Raw genomic sequence first — 12750 nt, 5'->3', positions numbered from 1 at the left:
TCCAGACCCTACCTATTTCTTTGGGCTCTGTTTTTAACCCCATGAGATATGGCTGCACACTTGCTCCTAAGAATTAGTCGTTTGTGTAATGCAATTGGCTGTAGTGTAATTAAAGGATGTAAGGGAAGGTTAGGGAAAGTACTGTGGAACTTCAACAGAGGGAAAGATTACTCTAGTTGGGGAAATCAGGGAAAGCTTCATGGGAAAAGGGCTATTTGCCATAGGCCTTGATGAGTGGATAGGATTTAGAAAGATTAGGAAAGGGCGCTCCAAAGGAACAGCTGGAGTAAAGGAATAAAGAGAAAGGTGTGTATAAGAAAGAGTCATGTCAGATTGGCTGGAGACCAGGTTTATTTCACTTTTCAAAAATCATAAACAAGGAATTTTGTAAATAGCAAAAGAACATACTGTTCTTGCATTTTAAGACAAGCTTTTGAACATTGATTACATGCACAGTGCTGTTAACCAGTTTGGGGAAGGTACCCATGATGAGGACGTGGAACCCGAGGGGAGCTTCCAGTCCAGCAAACAAATAACTATATCCACCCAGAAATTAATAAGATCTATGAGAGTGGAAGAAGAAAGACTATAGGAGCAGTGAGGAGAACCTGTGCTTGTGAATTATTATGCTGTTTTTATTTTTTGAGTCTTTCTTGGTAGTATTGTCTGCCCTTTGGAAAAATGTTTTGAACAATCCATTCAATTTCATTTTATTTTCTGAAGCTGTTAGTGATGGTGCTTCCAGAATAAAGTTTTCAGTTCATGTCAGCCCTTCAGTTTAATTTGTTTTTATCTTGCTGGCAAGGATCCAAAAGTATTTATATAGTTTGAGGTTAAAATAATGAGAGGATGTTTGCAGGCCGATGTACCAGTCTTTAGAATTTCAGGCAGTCAGTTTTTCATCTTTTCCAGGCCTAAGAACCGATCTTATTTTCTCTGGACAGTGTTCTTCACTGACCAGGAGCCCGGATCCTCGAAATTGTTCTGAAAACCATTATATCTACATGGTGAAAAAAATGTATACCCAGACATGAATGAGTTGCCCAGATTGACTGCTATAAATAAGCATCGTCTGAATGTTATATCATTACTCAAATTTCTTTTAGCTTTTTCACTGGCAGAAGAGAACCTAATCTGATCAATAATAAAGAAAAAAATACAGAGAAAGAAAATAATACAATATAGTAAAACTCTAACATTCTATAGGTTCAATTGTCTTTGGCTAAATTATGGAGTATGACTATATGACCTTGCCTTTTTTCGTTTGTTTGTTTGCTTTTAACAAGAATGGCCTTAAATTGAGATGTTTATCTTCTGCTTTTTTTGACAGTATTTTTAAATGAATTTGGCATGATTTTATATTCAGAAGCCATTCTTTCATCAAAGTCTCGCTAGCATTATCTGAGCTTAATCTGGAATATAATTTATAGCCAGTGATGAAATGTCTAAAGTCAGCAGAAGTTATGTATTTGTTGGTGTTAATGACAGCATGAATAGAATAGTTTGGAACATCTTAGCTTTCCAATAATAACAATCACGACTAGATATGAAGTAGGCCTAGTATAAGCACTGGGTTTTTTCATCAAACAAGATGGTGTGATGAAATCATTTTGAAGAGAACAGTGTATAGTGGTTGATGCTTTTTAGGGTTTCTGCCGAATTCGTTGACTCTATCCCTTCTGAGAACATGCCAGCACATCATATGGGCTGGGCGCACTGGCAGTCATGTTTATATTTCACAACCCCCTAAGCCTTGGCCCACGTTTTTGACTCTGGGTGCACACCTGATTCAAGCTAGGCCAATGAGATTCTCTTGATGAGTAGCTGAGACCAAAGAACAGTTAAACTGCGTGTGTAACTTGGGAGCTGACAGGTAGCTTTTTTTGGTACATTGATGGAGAAGCAGAGAAAAGTCAGTCTTCCAAGACAAAAATGAACCAGACAGTGACAAGGGGAGAGGACTTCTTAGTTCCTGGCACCTGTCCGTTTCTGGTTCCAAGCCCTTTCTGATTCGCATGACATATTTGTATTCTTGTAACAAATTCTTCCTTTGGGTTTAGATTAAGTCAGTGTGGTTTCTGTTCGTTAGTCAAAGAATTTTGACCGGTGAAAATGATGGAATTATTAGTACCATTATTATTATTAGAAAGTGTGGGCTGGATAACCAGCTACTGTACAGAGTTGATGTCTATGAATTTTTGTTCATTTTACAAGTTGATAAGTTTATATATATTTTTAAAGTTGGTAAGTTTTTTGAACACTTTACCTTTCTGATGTGTCTTTGCTAAAGAATGCTTACCTGGGGCCGGCCCCGTGGCTCAGGCGGGTGGAGTTCCATGCTCCTAACGCCGAAGGCTGCCGGTTCAATTCCCACATGGGCCAGTGGGCTCTCAACCACAAGGTTGCTGATTCGATTCCTTGACTCCCGCAAGGGATGGTGGGCTCTGCTCCCTGCAACTAACAACGGCAACTGGATCTGGAGCTGAGCTGCGCCCTCCACAGCTAAGATCGAAACGGCAACAACTTGACTTGGAAAAAGCCCTGGAAGTACACACTGTTCCCCAATAAAGTCCTGTTCCCCTTCCCCAATAAAATCTTTAAAAAAAAAAAAAGAATGCTTACCCAAAACAATATGAATAAAAATTTATATCAAAAAGTAGTAAAAAAATATGAAATTTCTGTCTAGTGGAAGGGATAATAATGTAGTAGCAATAGATAATAGTTATATTTCTCATATATGCCCAATATTATAAAAAGGTAGCAAAATAGAAAATAAATTGGAAAAAAATGGCTTTTTAGTAGCTGAAATTTTATGTCAAAGTGTGTGGTATATGGATCATTTTGCAATAAGAAAAATTATGGCAGTTGATTAAAATGACTTGAAGTCATATTTTACAAAATTATGATCCTGTGTTCTTTATACGTCCCAAAAGACAGTAGTTTATATTTTTGTGCTTAGTCTGCTAGTAAATATATGTTTTCAGCAGAATGGAAGACTTGCATCTTGTCATATGTTTTTTACCATTGCACTGTGGTTTAATGAAATCCATAAATTTCCTTATTGATAGGACAACAACAACAAAAATCAGATATAACCTCAATCAGAACAATTAGTGTAAGTACTTTAGTTGTGAATATCCAGAATGGATGATTGTAGAATAGTAATTCATAATGGCATGCGATCAAATGGGGATTGTTGATAATAGGTGTAGAAGTGAAAGAAGAAAATTATGTACTTATTTAACCTGAAATGTCACCAGCAAGAAATTAATTTCACTCACCAAAGACAGACGATCAAATTTATAACCAGGTGTATTCAAATACTCTTACCAAGGCTATGAGAACAGACTTGCTTTGTTTGCAAGTTGACCTTGAAAGGCACAGCTTTTCACACATTTTCATTTTGACTTGGGAAAGAAGCTTTGCACATTACCTAGAAGGATACCACCTATGAGCAGCACATCATGACTTTTAAAATGTCCAAGACATTCCTTCTCATTTATAATGCGACACAAGGGCCAACCTCTGCTACTTGAGGTTTTGAAAGCAAAGATGTATATCCTTTGAAGTTTAGTACCACAAATGTCTTGTTTCAGAGGAGGCTCCCCAGAATCTTTAAGCCCATATCTGCAAGGGTCTACAGGGTTATTTCACCAGATACTCCCAAGTATGATCTGAGACCAGAATTCTTCTTAGGGATCACATTAAATTTCAGCTTCTTTTAATTCTACTTCCTGCCACTGTCTAGACCCCTATCAGCATTTTCACTCTAGCTCTGATTCTGGTATTTGGAGGTGGAACCAAAGCAACTGAAAGACTAACGTGAAGAATTCTTTTCAAGTGCTCAAGACTAACCTTGGCTAACATATCAGGAAAAAAAGTTGATGATACATATTTATTTTTAGATATTTCAACCAGGAAAAATTTGGTATGAAATACAGAGGAAAAAGCCCTTTCTTTTTCATAATCTCAGCAAGTGTTTGTGTGTTAAAGCCAGCGTCATTTCTGTGAGTAGGTGGGCATTTAAGCATGCACTGAGGAGTATGAGCTGTGGAGACTGCTCCCCTGCCCCCATGGTCCAGAGAGACCTTCCCAGCGTCTGACCGCAGTGCCTGACACCCCATCCTGACACGTTCTCCCACTTGTGTCAACATTGCTTTCTCCAAACCACACTGTTCTTTTAGAACTCCAATATTTCTGGGCATGAGAAAAGTGGCAGACCCATACACGTTTTATCATATTCCTTTCCTTCCCGAGAAGGAGACGCCTTGAGCCAGAACCTTAGAGGAATTGCTGAAGAGAAAATGCCAGGCAGATCAAATGAACGCTTACTGAGCACTTACTACCTCCTCTGGCAATGTCCCAACATTTCAACGATGGTGAAAATGTTCTGTATTCTGTTTGATACACTAGCCACCGGCCACAAGTGACTGTTCATTACTTGGAGTGTGGGTAGTGTGATTGAAGAACTGAATTTTTAACATTAATGAGTTTAAATTTGATTTAAATAGCCATATATAGTTAGTGGCTACTGTATTGGACGGCACATTTGTAGACAGTATCACTAAACTACATACATTTCTTATTGAATCTTCATGATAATTCCTTGAAGTAGGCAGTATTGTCACTAGTGCACAAGATCTGGAACTGAATTGAAGTTCAGATAAATTAAGTCAATTTTTCATAGATTCCCACATGTATGAGTGGGGTTGGGGACCAGATCTGAAGACTGCAATGTGTTGCCATGTTCAGAGGTTGTCTGTCTTCCAGCTGCTATGGAGGAAGTAAAAGATTAGAAATCATGAAATTAAAATATGTAATATTTCATCTTGTTTGAAAGTATAGTAAGTCATGTAGTGAAGAGCATTATGTAACTTGAGGGTTTTTATTTTGTTATTTTTTAAGGGCTGTGCCTTTGGACTTTGAAAAAACAATCAGTTGAATTAGTCTGCCTGAAAAGAATTCTTGATCCCACTGCTGGCTATCCTACTCCTGGAGCCTGACTACTGAGACAGTCTATTCAGCTTCTGAGGTCTCAGCCTTGTAACAGTTAACCGTCATTACTATAAAATCTATCTATCTATCTATCTATCTATCTATCTATCTATCTATCTATCTATCTATCTATCTATCTATCTATCTATAGGTTTACTATATATACCTGAGAAAGGGGGCTGAATAACAAATCTATTGCATATATCATTCTGTCTCTCTTGGTAGTATAATAATAAAAATTCAGAGAAAATCACCAATTTATGAATGGCCATAGAAGCAATTTCTAGTTCTACTGTTAATCTTTTAGGCATTTTTAATAAGTAAATGGAAGCAACAAATTACTCTATTCCTGTGGCACTCGGGAGAGGCAAAAATAGGTGGCTTTTTGAACTCTAGAAACTTTCAGCTTCAAAATGAAAGGCCAGAAGGTTACTTTTATGGGAGACCAAACGTTTTTTTGCAACAGTAAGAGGGTTTTTACAGGGTCATTCTCATCCTAAATCTTCCACCTCAGTTAGATACTTTAATTTCACTATGTGACTAATGAATGACTGATCATATTTTATAGCCCTGAATCCTTTCTCTAATCCTGATTATAGCTTTAATCCCTACACTTGGAAAGTCTCCCTTTTCATTTAGCTGTTCCCTTGTAATTTCTAATTTGCTGGGGTTGTTTTCAGTCAAATAATTTCAAACCTATTTGCTTTAATAAAGTTTCAGCTCTGGAAGATTAAATTTCATGTTCTGGAATTTACCTGTGAGGTCAGCTTAGAAGAACATTGAATATAATTTGCTTTCTTACAGGGCCTGGACATAACCTGGTGGATGACACAGGAAACCACTTCTCATGGAGGATGAAATATGTGAGTTTTCTCATCACCTCTTAGCAAATTAATTAAAGTTTTCCCCAAAAGAGTGGTCTTTTGTTTTTACTTGGTAAATTAAACAGGAAGTTCAGACCGTGCTTTCCAGACCCTAGATTTTGTAGGTGTTGCTGGGACTTCTGTCTTAATAAAGTCTGGCAGTACCTCTTCAGGTGAGACAGCCAATTTTACCTTTGCTCTGGCACTGAGTCCAGCCATCTGCTCTAGGTCTGGCTTTCAAACACAAAGGGAAATTGTAAAGTATAGCCAAGTTGCTGGTGACAGCTGGTGGGAAAAAGAATCATCGTGTTTGACAGTGTCCTTTGGAAACAGACCGGAGGTGAATCAAATATAACAGATCACCTCTTCTCACAGATGCCTGCAGGCTAGTTGGAATTTTAACTTCTGACTCACCTACCTTATTTCTCCTTCTTGGAGAAGCCCCTTCCTGTCACATGCTGTGTCATCTACATGTTCTTGGATAAGGGGACTGTGTCAACCGACATTAAAGCAGGTATTGCACTCAGCAAAGTGCCTTGTGCCGTGCTATTTGTTTCAGCCTCCATGTATTTTTAAATCAGAAATGATCCCGGACAGAATTTCTGTATTCTAGGACACATAGTCTTTAGCGATATTACTAAGCCAATACTTAATGTTTTTCCTCCATTAAAAAAGTCTGCACTAATTAGTATAGCTAAGTAAGGAAAAACTTATTGTACATGAATACAGTTTACATTTGCACAATTGCAATTCCAAACCATTTGGAGTAAATCACATTCTAAGCCCCTTTTTGCAACTACTTAGTTGTTTCAGTTTTTTAGCAAGCAGATGGAGCTATGGCAGACCCTTAAACCTAGCTAGTTTCTGGAAACAGCCTTATATCTTAAGAAACACTGTGTTAGCATTGGGGTGAGGTAGGTGAAGAGCTATGAGAGTGACATCAGCCTTACAGGACAAGGACATTTCTTGTTTCCCTTTTTGGAAAGTGTCTGGACTTCATGGTAATTCAGTTTTCAACTTTGTACTTGGAAACTTAATTTTGTCTTTCCCCAAAGGTCAATATAAAGAACCCATTTTCTGCCAAGGGCCAATGAAACAGGAGCATGGGATGAGTGAGAGAGGTGGTAAAAAGCTGCTTCATTTTCTTCCCTTGGAGAAATAGAAAATGCTTATTCACTGAGCACGAAACCAAGTTATCTATTATTCACCAGAAACCTTTTCTGGAACAAAGTGAGGCATAAATTATTTATTTTGCATTATGAAGTAAAGTTAAAAGAGGAAGAGAAAGGAAGGCACTTTAGAGTAAATCAGAATAGGAGAGAAATGCAGAAAGAGACAAGGATCTCTGTCTCCATCTCCATCTCCATCTCATCTCCATCTCATCTTTCTTCTTCTCTCTCATATCTGAGAGAGAGGGAAGGAGGGAGGGATGGAGAGAGAGAGAGAGAGAGAGAGAGAGAGAGAGAGAGAGAGAGAGAGAGAGAGAGAGAGAGAGGTATTGATCGATTTAGAGCAGGAAGAGGCCAAGAAGTAGAGGGCTTGATCCTGGGGATGGTTTGTCCTGTTGTTCACCTGGGACTACTATCAGGGTTAACATATCTTAAAATTTCCCATTGAAATTCTTGATTTTATCTGTCACTTAACAGTCGTGTATTTATTGAGAATTTACCTCTTGCAAGGCACTGTCATGGGTGTGGGGAATACTTATGATATTTGGTGAGTACGTCCTGTGTGCCGGACACTAGACAAAGCCTTTTGTGTGGGTTTCGTCTCGTCCTTACCGCCCTCTGAGGTAGGACTATTGCCACTTGTCCTCACTGCACATCACACGTAGAGAAAGTGACATGTGGAGAAGTTAAAGCTGGGAAAATTTTTTAAAAGTGTCTTGATTTGTATGTTTTCTGATTTCTGTTGTATAAATATACTTCCCGTGGCTGATTTTAATCTGCGAACAGTTTAACAACTGGCTCGCACAATTTCTGAGTGTCGGACTTGGTGAGAGCAGCTATGAGCCGGCTGCAGAACACCACCGAAGGCCCCCAGTAGGGGAGACGGGACTACGTGATGCCAACCAGAAAATGAGAGGAGTCGTGAGCAGACGTACATTTTCATTTAGCCGTTTTCTTGAAATTTTTCACTTGCAGTTAGAGAAGGCTCTATGATGGGGACATTTAAACTGTGTTTTGAGGAATGGGTAAGACCCAAAGATGTGGAATTAGGGGCAGAAGAGCTGGAGGGGATGGGAAAAGCATGAACAAGCACTGTTTGTTCAATGTTCTCATTCTTAAAACACACTTTGGGCTCTGAAGCAGCAATACCCTAATCGTCCACAAGGTGGCGGGATAACGCTATCCTTTTCTCCACTTGAACGCAAACGGTGAATACCCATCTTACATAAACTGGACAAGGTTTTTCCCTGTTGAAGTGAGGGGTGTGAAAATGCTCGCAGGAATTGTGGTGAGGAATTTCAGAGAAATGCTTTCTTTTGCCACGATCCGTTTAGATTCACATGTATATACAATCTAAAATTCGTGTAACTTGAGTAGGCATGGCATTCTGATGTGACTGAGGGAACACATTTGACAAAGATATAAAGTAGCATTCAGAGACACTAAACTTGGGAACGTATTTTGTTTGTCCCAGTGTTAAGAATTGGGAATGTCTAAGTTTAACTGTGATAAAAAAGCCATACCAGCGTGATTTAAACGCATTTACCAGATTTGAATGGCTGCAGCGTGCCAGTCGTCACGCCACGTGTGATCTGCCTGTTGTCCCTTATGTCTGGAGCTCGTTATGTCTGGATCTGCCAGTAGTTGCAAAAATGCAACTTGACCAATTATAGTACAAGTTGTCAAACATGGCATTTTTATGGGTAACACGATGTATTCGATGCTACAATCATTTATAATAAGAAATATTAATTTTTAGCATTTTTTCATGTCATTCAACACATGCTGATTGAGCCCCTGCTGTGTGTTGGCCGTTGTGCCAGGTGCTGTTTTAAATATCAATATTTAATTCATAGTGTCCTCCAGCTAGAAACTTTATAACCAGACATTTTACCCCATAGGGGTGATGGTACCAAAGAAAATGGGTTTAAATGAAGAGAGATGGAGATTTAGTCGGCAACAGCAGAAACTCTGGAATGGGGGATGGACGGAGGGGGAAGGTGGGGGCTGGTGCTTCTCAGGAAATCTTCAAGAACAGAAGGGGTGTCATTTGGACATCTCCTGGCTTGAAGGCCAGAGCGGAAGCCCAGCCTCTTAGGTCCCTTACAGTCTTCCTTCAGGTGTCCGAGTGTCGCAGCCGTACTGTGAGGCCTGCCCTCCGCACGCCATCTGTGAGTGGCCAGTTTCCACTCCGGGTCCAGTATGGCCCTTGCTCTCACAGAGCCGTTCCTCACCGATAGTAATACCAGTCGCGTAGGACAGGCCCGAAGATTTCATTAGGCGGGAAATACTGGAAAGTGCTTCTTAAGTGCTAAGAAGGGGCTGTGGATTTCTGGCCCCACCGCAGGTGAGCTGTCCTGGCCTCCCCCTGCCCCCTCCCTCCAGTCTGAGCGTCGCAGGCTTTCTATCTGTCAATATCATCCTCCTCCTCAGCACCCCAACGCCCCAGTTGTTTTTAATCCAGTTCCGTTCTGGTTTGACTGGGGTAAGGTTAAAATACCCCTCACTCTGAGTGTGACGGCAGCCCACCAGGAGAAGCTTACGCTACGCGCGGTGGAAAAAAGAGCTGGATAATAATGAATAACGACAGAGCCAGCAGAGAGGATGGTAGTTCTGGGCCCGAGGCCCTTCTTGAATCATCGATGAGCCATAAATAAGAAAGGAGGGAAGTAAAGAGAAGTTTGCAAAGCTCAAAACCATCTTCCTTGGTAGGAGGAAATGCATTTTATTTAGAAATAAAGGGCTGCATAACTGCTGGTGTTTTGAGTGACATGATTATATTGCAATATTAAGTGAGGTTAGAGGGACGAACCAGGTGCTAAGCTGCCGGGAATGGTTGTTTTGGGATGGAAGCCAACCAGAGTCATTCTTTCAGAATCCTTCCACATCCACCCAAAGGCTTTAGAATATTTATTCTGTTCTTTTCTTTCTTTCTTTCTTTTTTTTTTTTTTTTTTTTTTTTTTACAGTGGAAAGACACATAAAACAATTTCTGCTTCTAAATTCTTTGCCTAAAGCTGATGATATTTTTGTGTTATCCAAGAGGGAGATTCTGTCCATACATAGTTTTTCCACTTGTCAGTGCCATTTGCATACTGCTCAGATATATTCTCTGAGATTAGGAAACTGGCATTTATGCATCAACAATGAAGCAATTAAGAACTTAGTTTATATCACTGTATAAGCCTCACCTTCCCTAGGTGTTTTCTGGTGAGAGACTTCTAGGTCATAGACCTGTATTGAAGATAGCAGGTGCCTAAAATCTCAGAGGTCATTATTTTGTTTTTACATGGAATCGTCTTTAAAATTTTCATGTTACCATAGAGCTAGGAAAGGGGAGCTCTGCAGACAAGGAGAAAAAGAAGCATGTGTGTCAGAACAGCAGCAGGCATTATCCAAATCCGTGAATGGTCAGAAAGGCTTCAGAAACATGTCTTCCCCTCTACTGGGAGGTTTGCTAATTTACTTTAAGCTTTGCTTAGTTGATAACAAGGGGATTTTCTAGGTACAAACAACTGGCTAATGCAGAACAAACCAAGGTGACAAGGAAAAGCATTCTGTGCTATAAATCTGTTGTTCCCCAAGTGCACTGAGGTGCCTTGGGGTGTTGAAGGAAAGTTGGAGGCTACTGAAGGATATTTTAAATATTCAGGGGACACAGTGACACTGAACATCTGTGCCAGTTACTAGATCTAATATTGCATTAGATTGTGGCATTTTCCTTTGTATTATGATTCCTGTGTGACACTGGCTTTTTGGTGATTACTGTGCTGCAAAGCAAGGACTAGTGACAATCACTGAGTAACAGGAGCTGAGAATGACAGTGTTCAAGCGGATCCCAAAGTTTGAGAAGTTGTGCAGTGACCAATCGGCCCACACATCCCATTAGTAAGTAAACATGGATAAGAATAAAATACAGTTTTTTCCACTTGTGTGAATTATCCTTCCAAATGGCTTTTATATAGTTGCGACATAAATAGTTACTAAGTTGTTTGGACCTAACAGAACTCTTCTGAATTTCCTCTGGCCTTGGGATGTCATGAAAAAAACAGTCAGACGCTACAGGTTACTGTGAACCAAAATAGTTTGGCAACCTATAGTTTAAATCATTTATAAAACTACTTGTATTGTTTTTCTTTCTTCCTAAAAGCTTTCATGTATTTTTCTTCATTATTTTATCTAAATGTACAAATGTTATCACGTACCTATTTTTTAAAGTAGTTTTTCTGTTTCTGCCACCTTTGGTCTGCCTCCTCCCTCTACCTCCCACCGCCCTACCAGATAGTACGTTAGCAACCTAGTACGTATAAATCCTCGTGTAGTTGTTAAGGATATGCTTCTATAAGACATTTTTTTTAAGACATTTCTATGTATTCATTTATTCAAATATACAAGGCTGAGAGAGGTCACTGTTTTATGAAAATGAGAGATTGAGAGTTAACAAAGGCAAATGACATTTAAGTATTATTATGGAAATGATTTTGACTTGCGGTGGTCACAGAGATCCCAGGGGTCCCTGGGTCACACTTTGAAAACATTTGCAATACAGATAGTCCCCAATTTACGATGGTTTGACTTACAGATTTTTGACTTTATGATGGTGCAAACGCGAGACGCATTCAACAGAAACTGCTGTGAATTTTGACCTTTTCCTGGGTGAGCAAGAGACAGTCCGATCCTCTCTCGTGACGCTGGCCAGTGGCCGTGAGCCGTCGCTCCCGGTCAGCGAGGCCGTCACGTGGATAAAGAACCCACGGTCTACAATGTAGTGTGTTCCCAGCATTTGTTTAATACTGTGTTCTGAGCACGCGTAAGGTAGGCGGGGTTAGCAGGCTACGATGCTCAGTAGCTTAGCTGTAGTGAATGCATCTTCGACTTGGGATATTTTCAACTTATGATGGATTTATCGGGATGTAACCCTAGGGCAAGTTGGGGAACATCTGTAGATAGGTTTTTATAAGTGAAAACCTAAATCTGGATTGTAGTGATACACCTACAGCAATGTTCTTTTTTTTAAGTTTTGTTTAAATATTTCATGTATAAAAATGCTTGATGATTTTTATCTATAGTACATAGTGTCATACATTTGTGTTACGTGTTTAATCTGATAGTGTTGTGATGGATATGTTAAAATATTTTTCATTTGCTAAATTGACACTGATAAAATATCTTTTGAACTTATTTCAAATGCTTTAGTGTGTGAAACTTACATGTAATATTCTTTTGTATTTTCCTCATTGATTGTATCTTCTCTTTTTGCGACCATAGGCTTTAACATGATTACTGTTCTGTTAAGAAATTATAAACAGTAACACCTTTGAGCAACCTTTTTACTTAACATTTTGTTAAGAAATATAAGCCAATCTTATTTTTTATTCAAATACGTCATTTTTCATTCCAGAAGTAAAATTTGTCTCCCTTTGCATTGATTCCTGCTCAACATCAGAAGACTTTCCAGGCTGTTGTTAGTTTGTGCAGAACTAGAAGGTGTTCTCAGCCTTGCTTCTTTATTCATATGGTTTCTGTTTATTTTCCTATATATTAAGAACATTCATTTTTATGATACTCAAAAGGAACATTAAGAAACTATCCTCTAATTTTATAGATTTTTATTTTGAGTATTTGTTTTTTTAAATATTTTATTATAAAGTCTTACATTTATAAATACCAAAAACTGTACACTTATTACTTCTATAGGAATTATAACCCACTGACAATAAAACC

At 39.0% G+C, this 12750-nt stretch overlaps 1 protein-coding gene across 1 annotated transcript in view; it reads left to right on the top strand.

Annotated features, from left to right (window-relative positions):
• Positions 1 to 5887, top strand: part of SUMF1 (sulfatase modifying factor 1) — a 103878-nt gene extending 97991 nt beyond the window's left edge. The window contains exon 9 of the mRNA XM_033132304.1: positions 5800 to 5887. Coding sequence (XP_032988195.1) covers positions 5800 to 5853 — 54 coding nt within the window. The 3' untranslated portion in view covers positions 5854 to 5887. The remainder of the gene's footprint in view (positions 1 to 5799) is intronic.
• The last annotated feature ends 6863 nt before the right edge of the window (positions 5888 to 12750 follow it).

The sequence above is a fragment of the Rhinolophus ferrumequinum genome, chromosome 17 (genome assembly GCF_004115265.2).
Source record: "Rhinolophus ferrumequinum isolate MPI-CBG mRhiFer1 chromosome 17, mRhiFer1_v1.p, whole genome shotgun sequence".
NCBI lineage: Eukaryota > Metazoa > Chordata > Mammalia > Chiroptera > Rhinolophidae > Rhinolophus > Rhinolophus ferrumequinum.
Note: the sequence above shows the minus strand (reverse complement) of the source record. Positions and strands in the feature narration are given on the sequence as shown.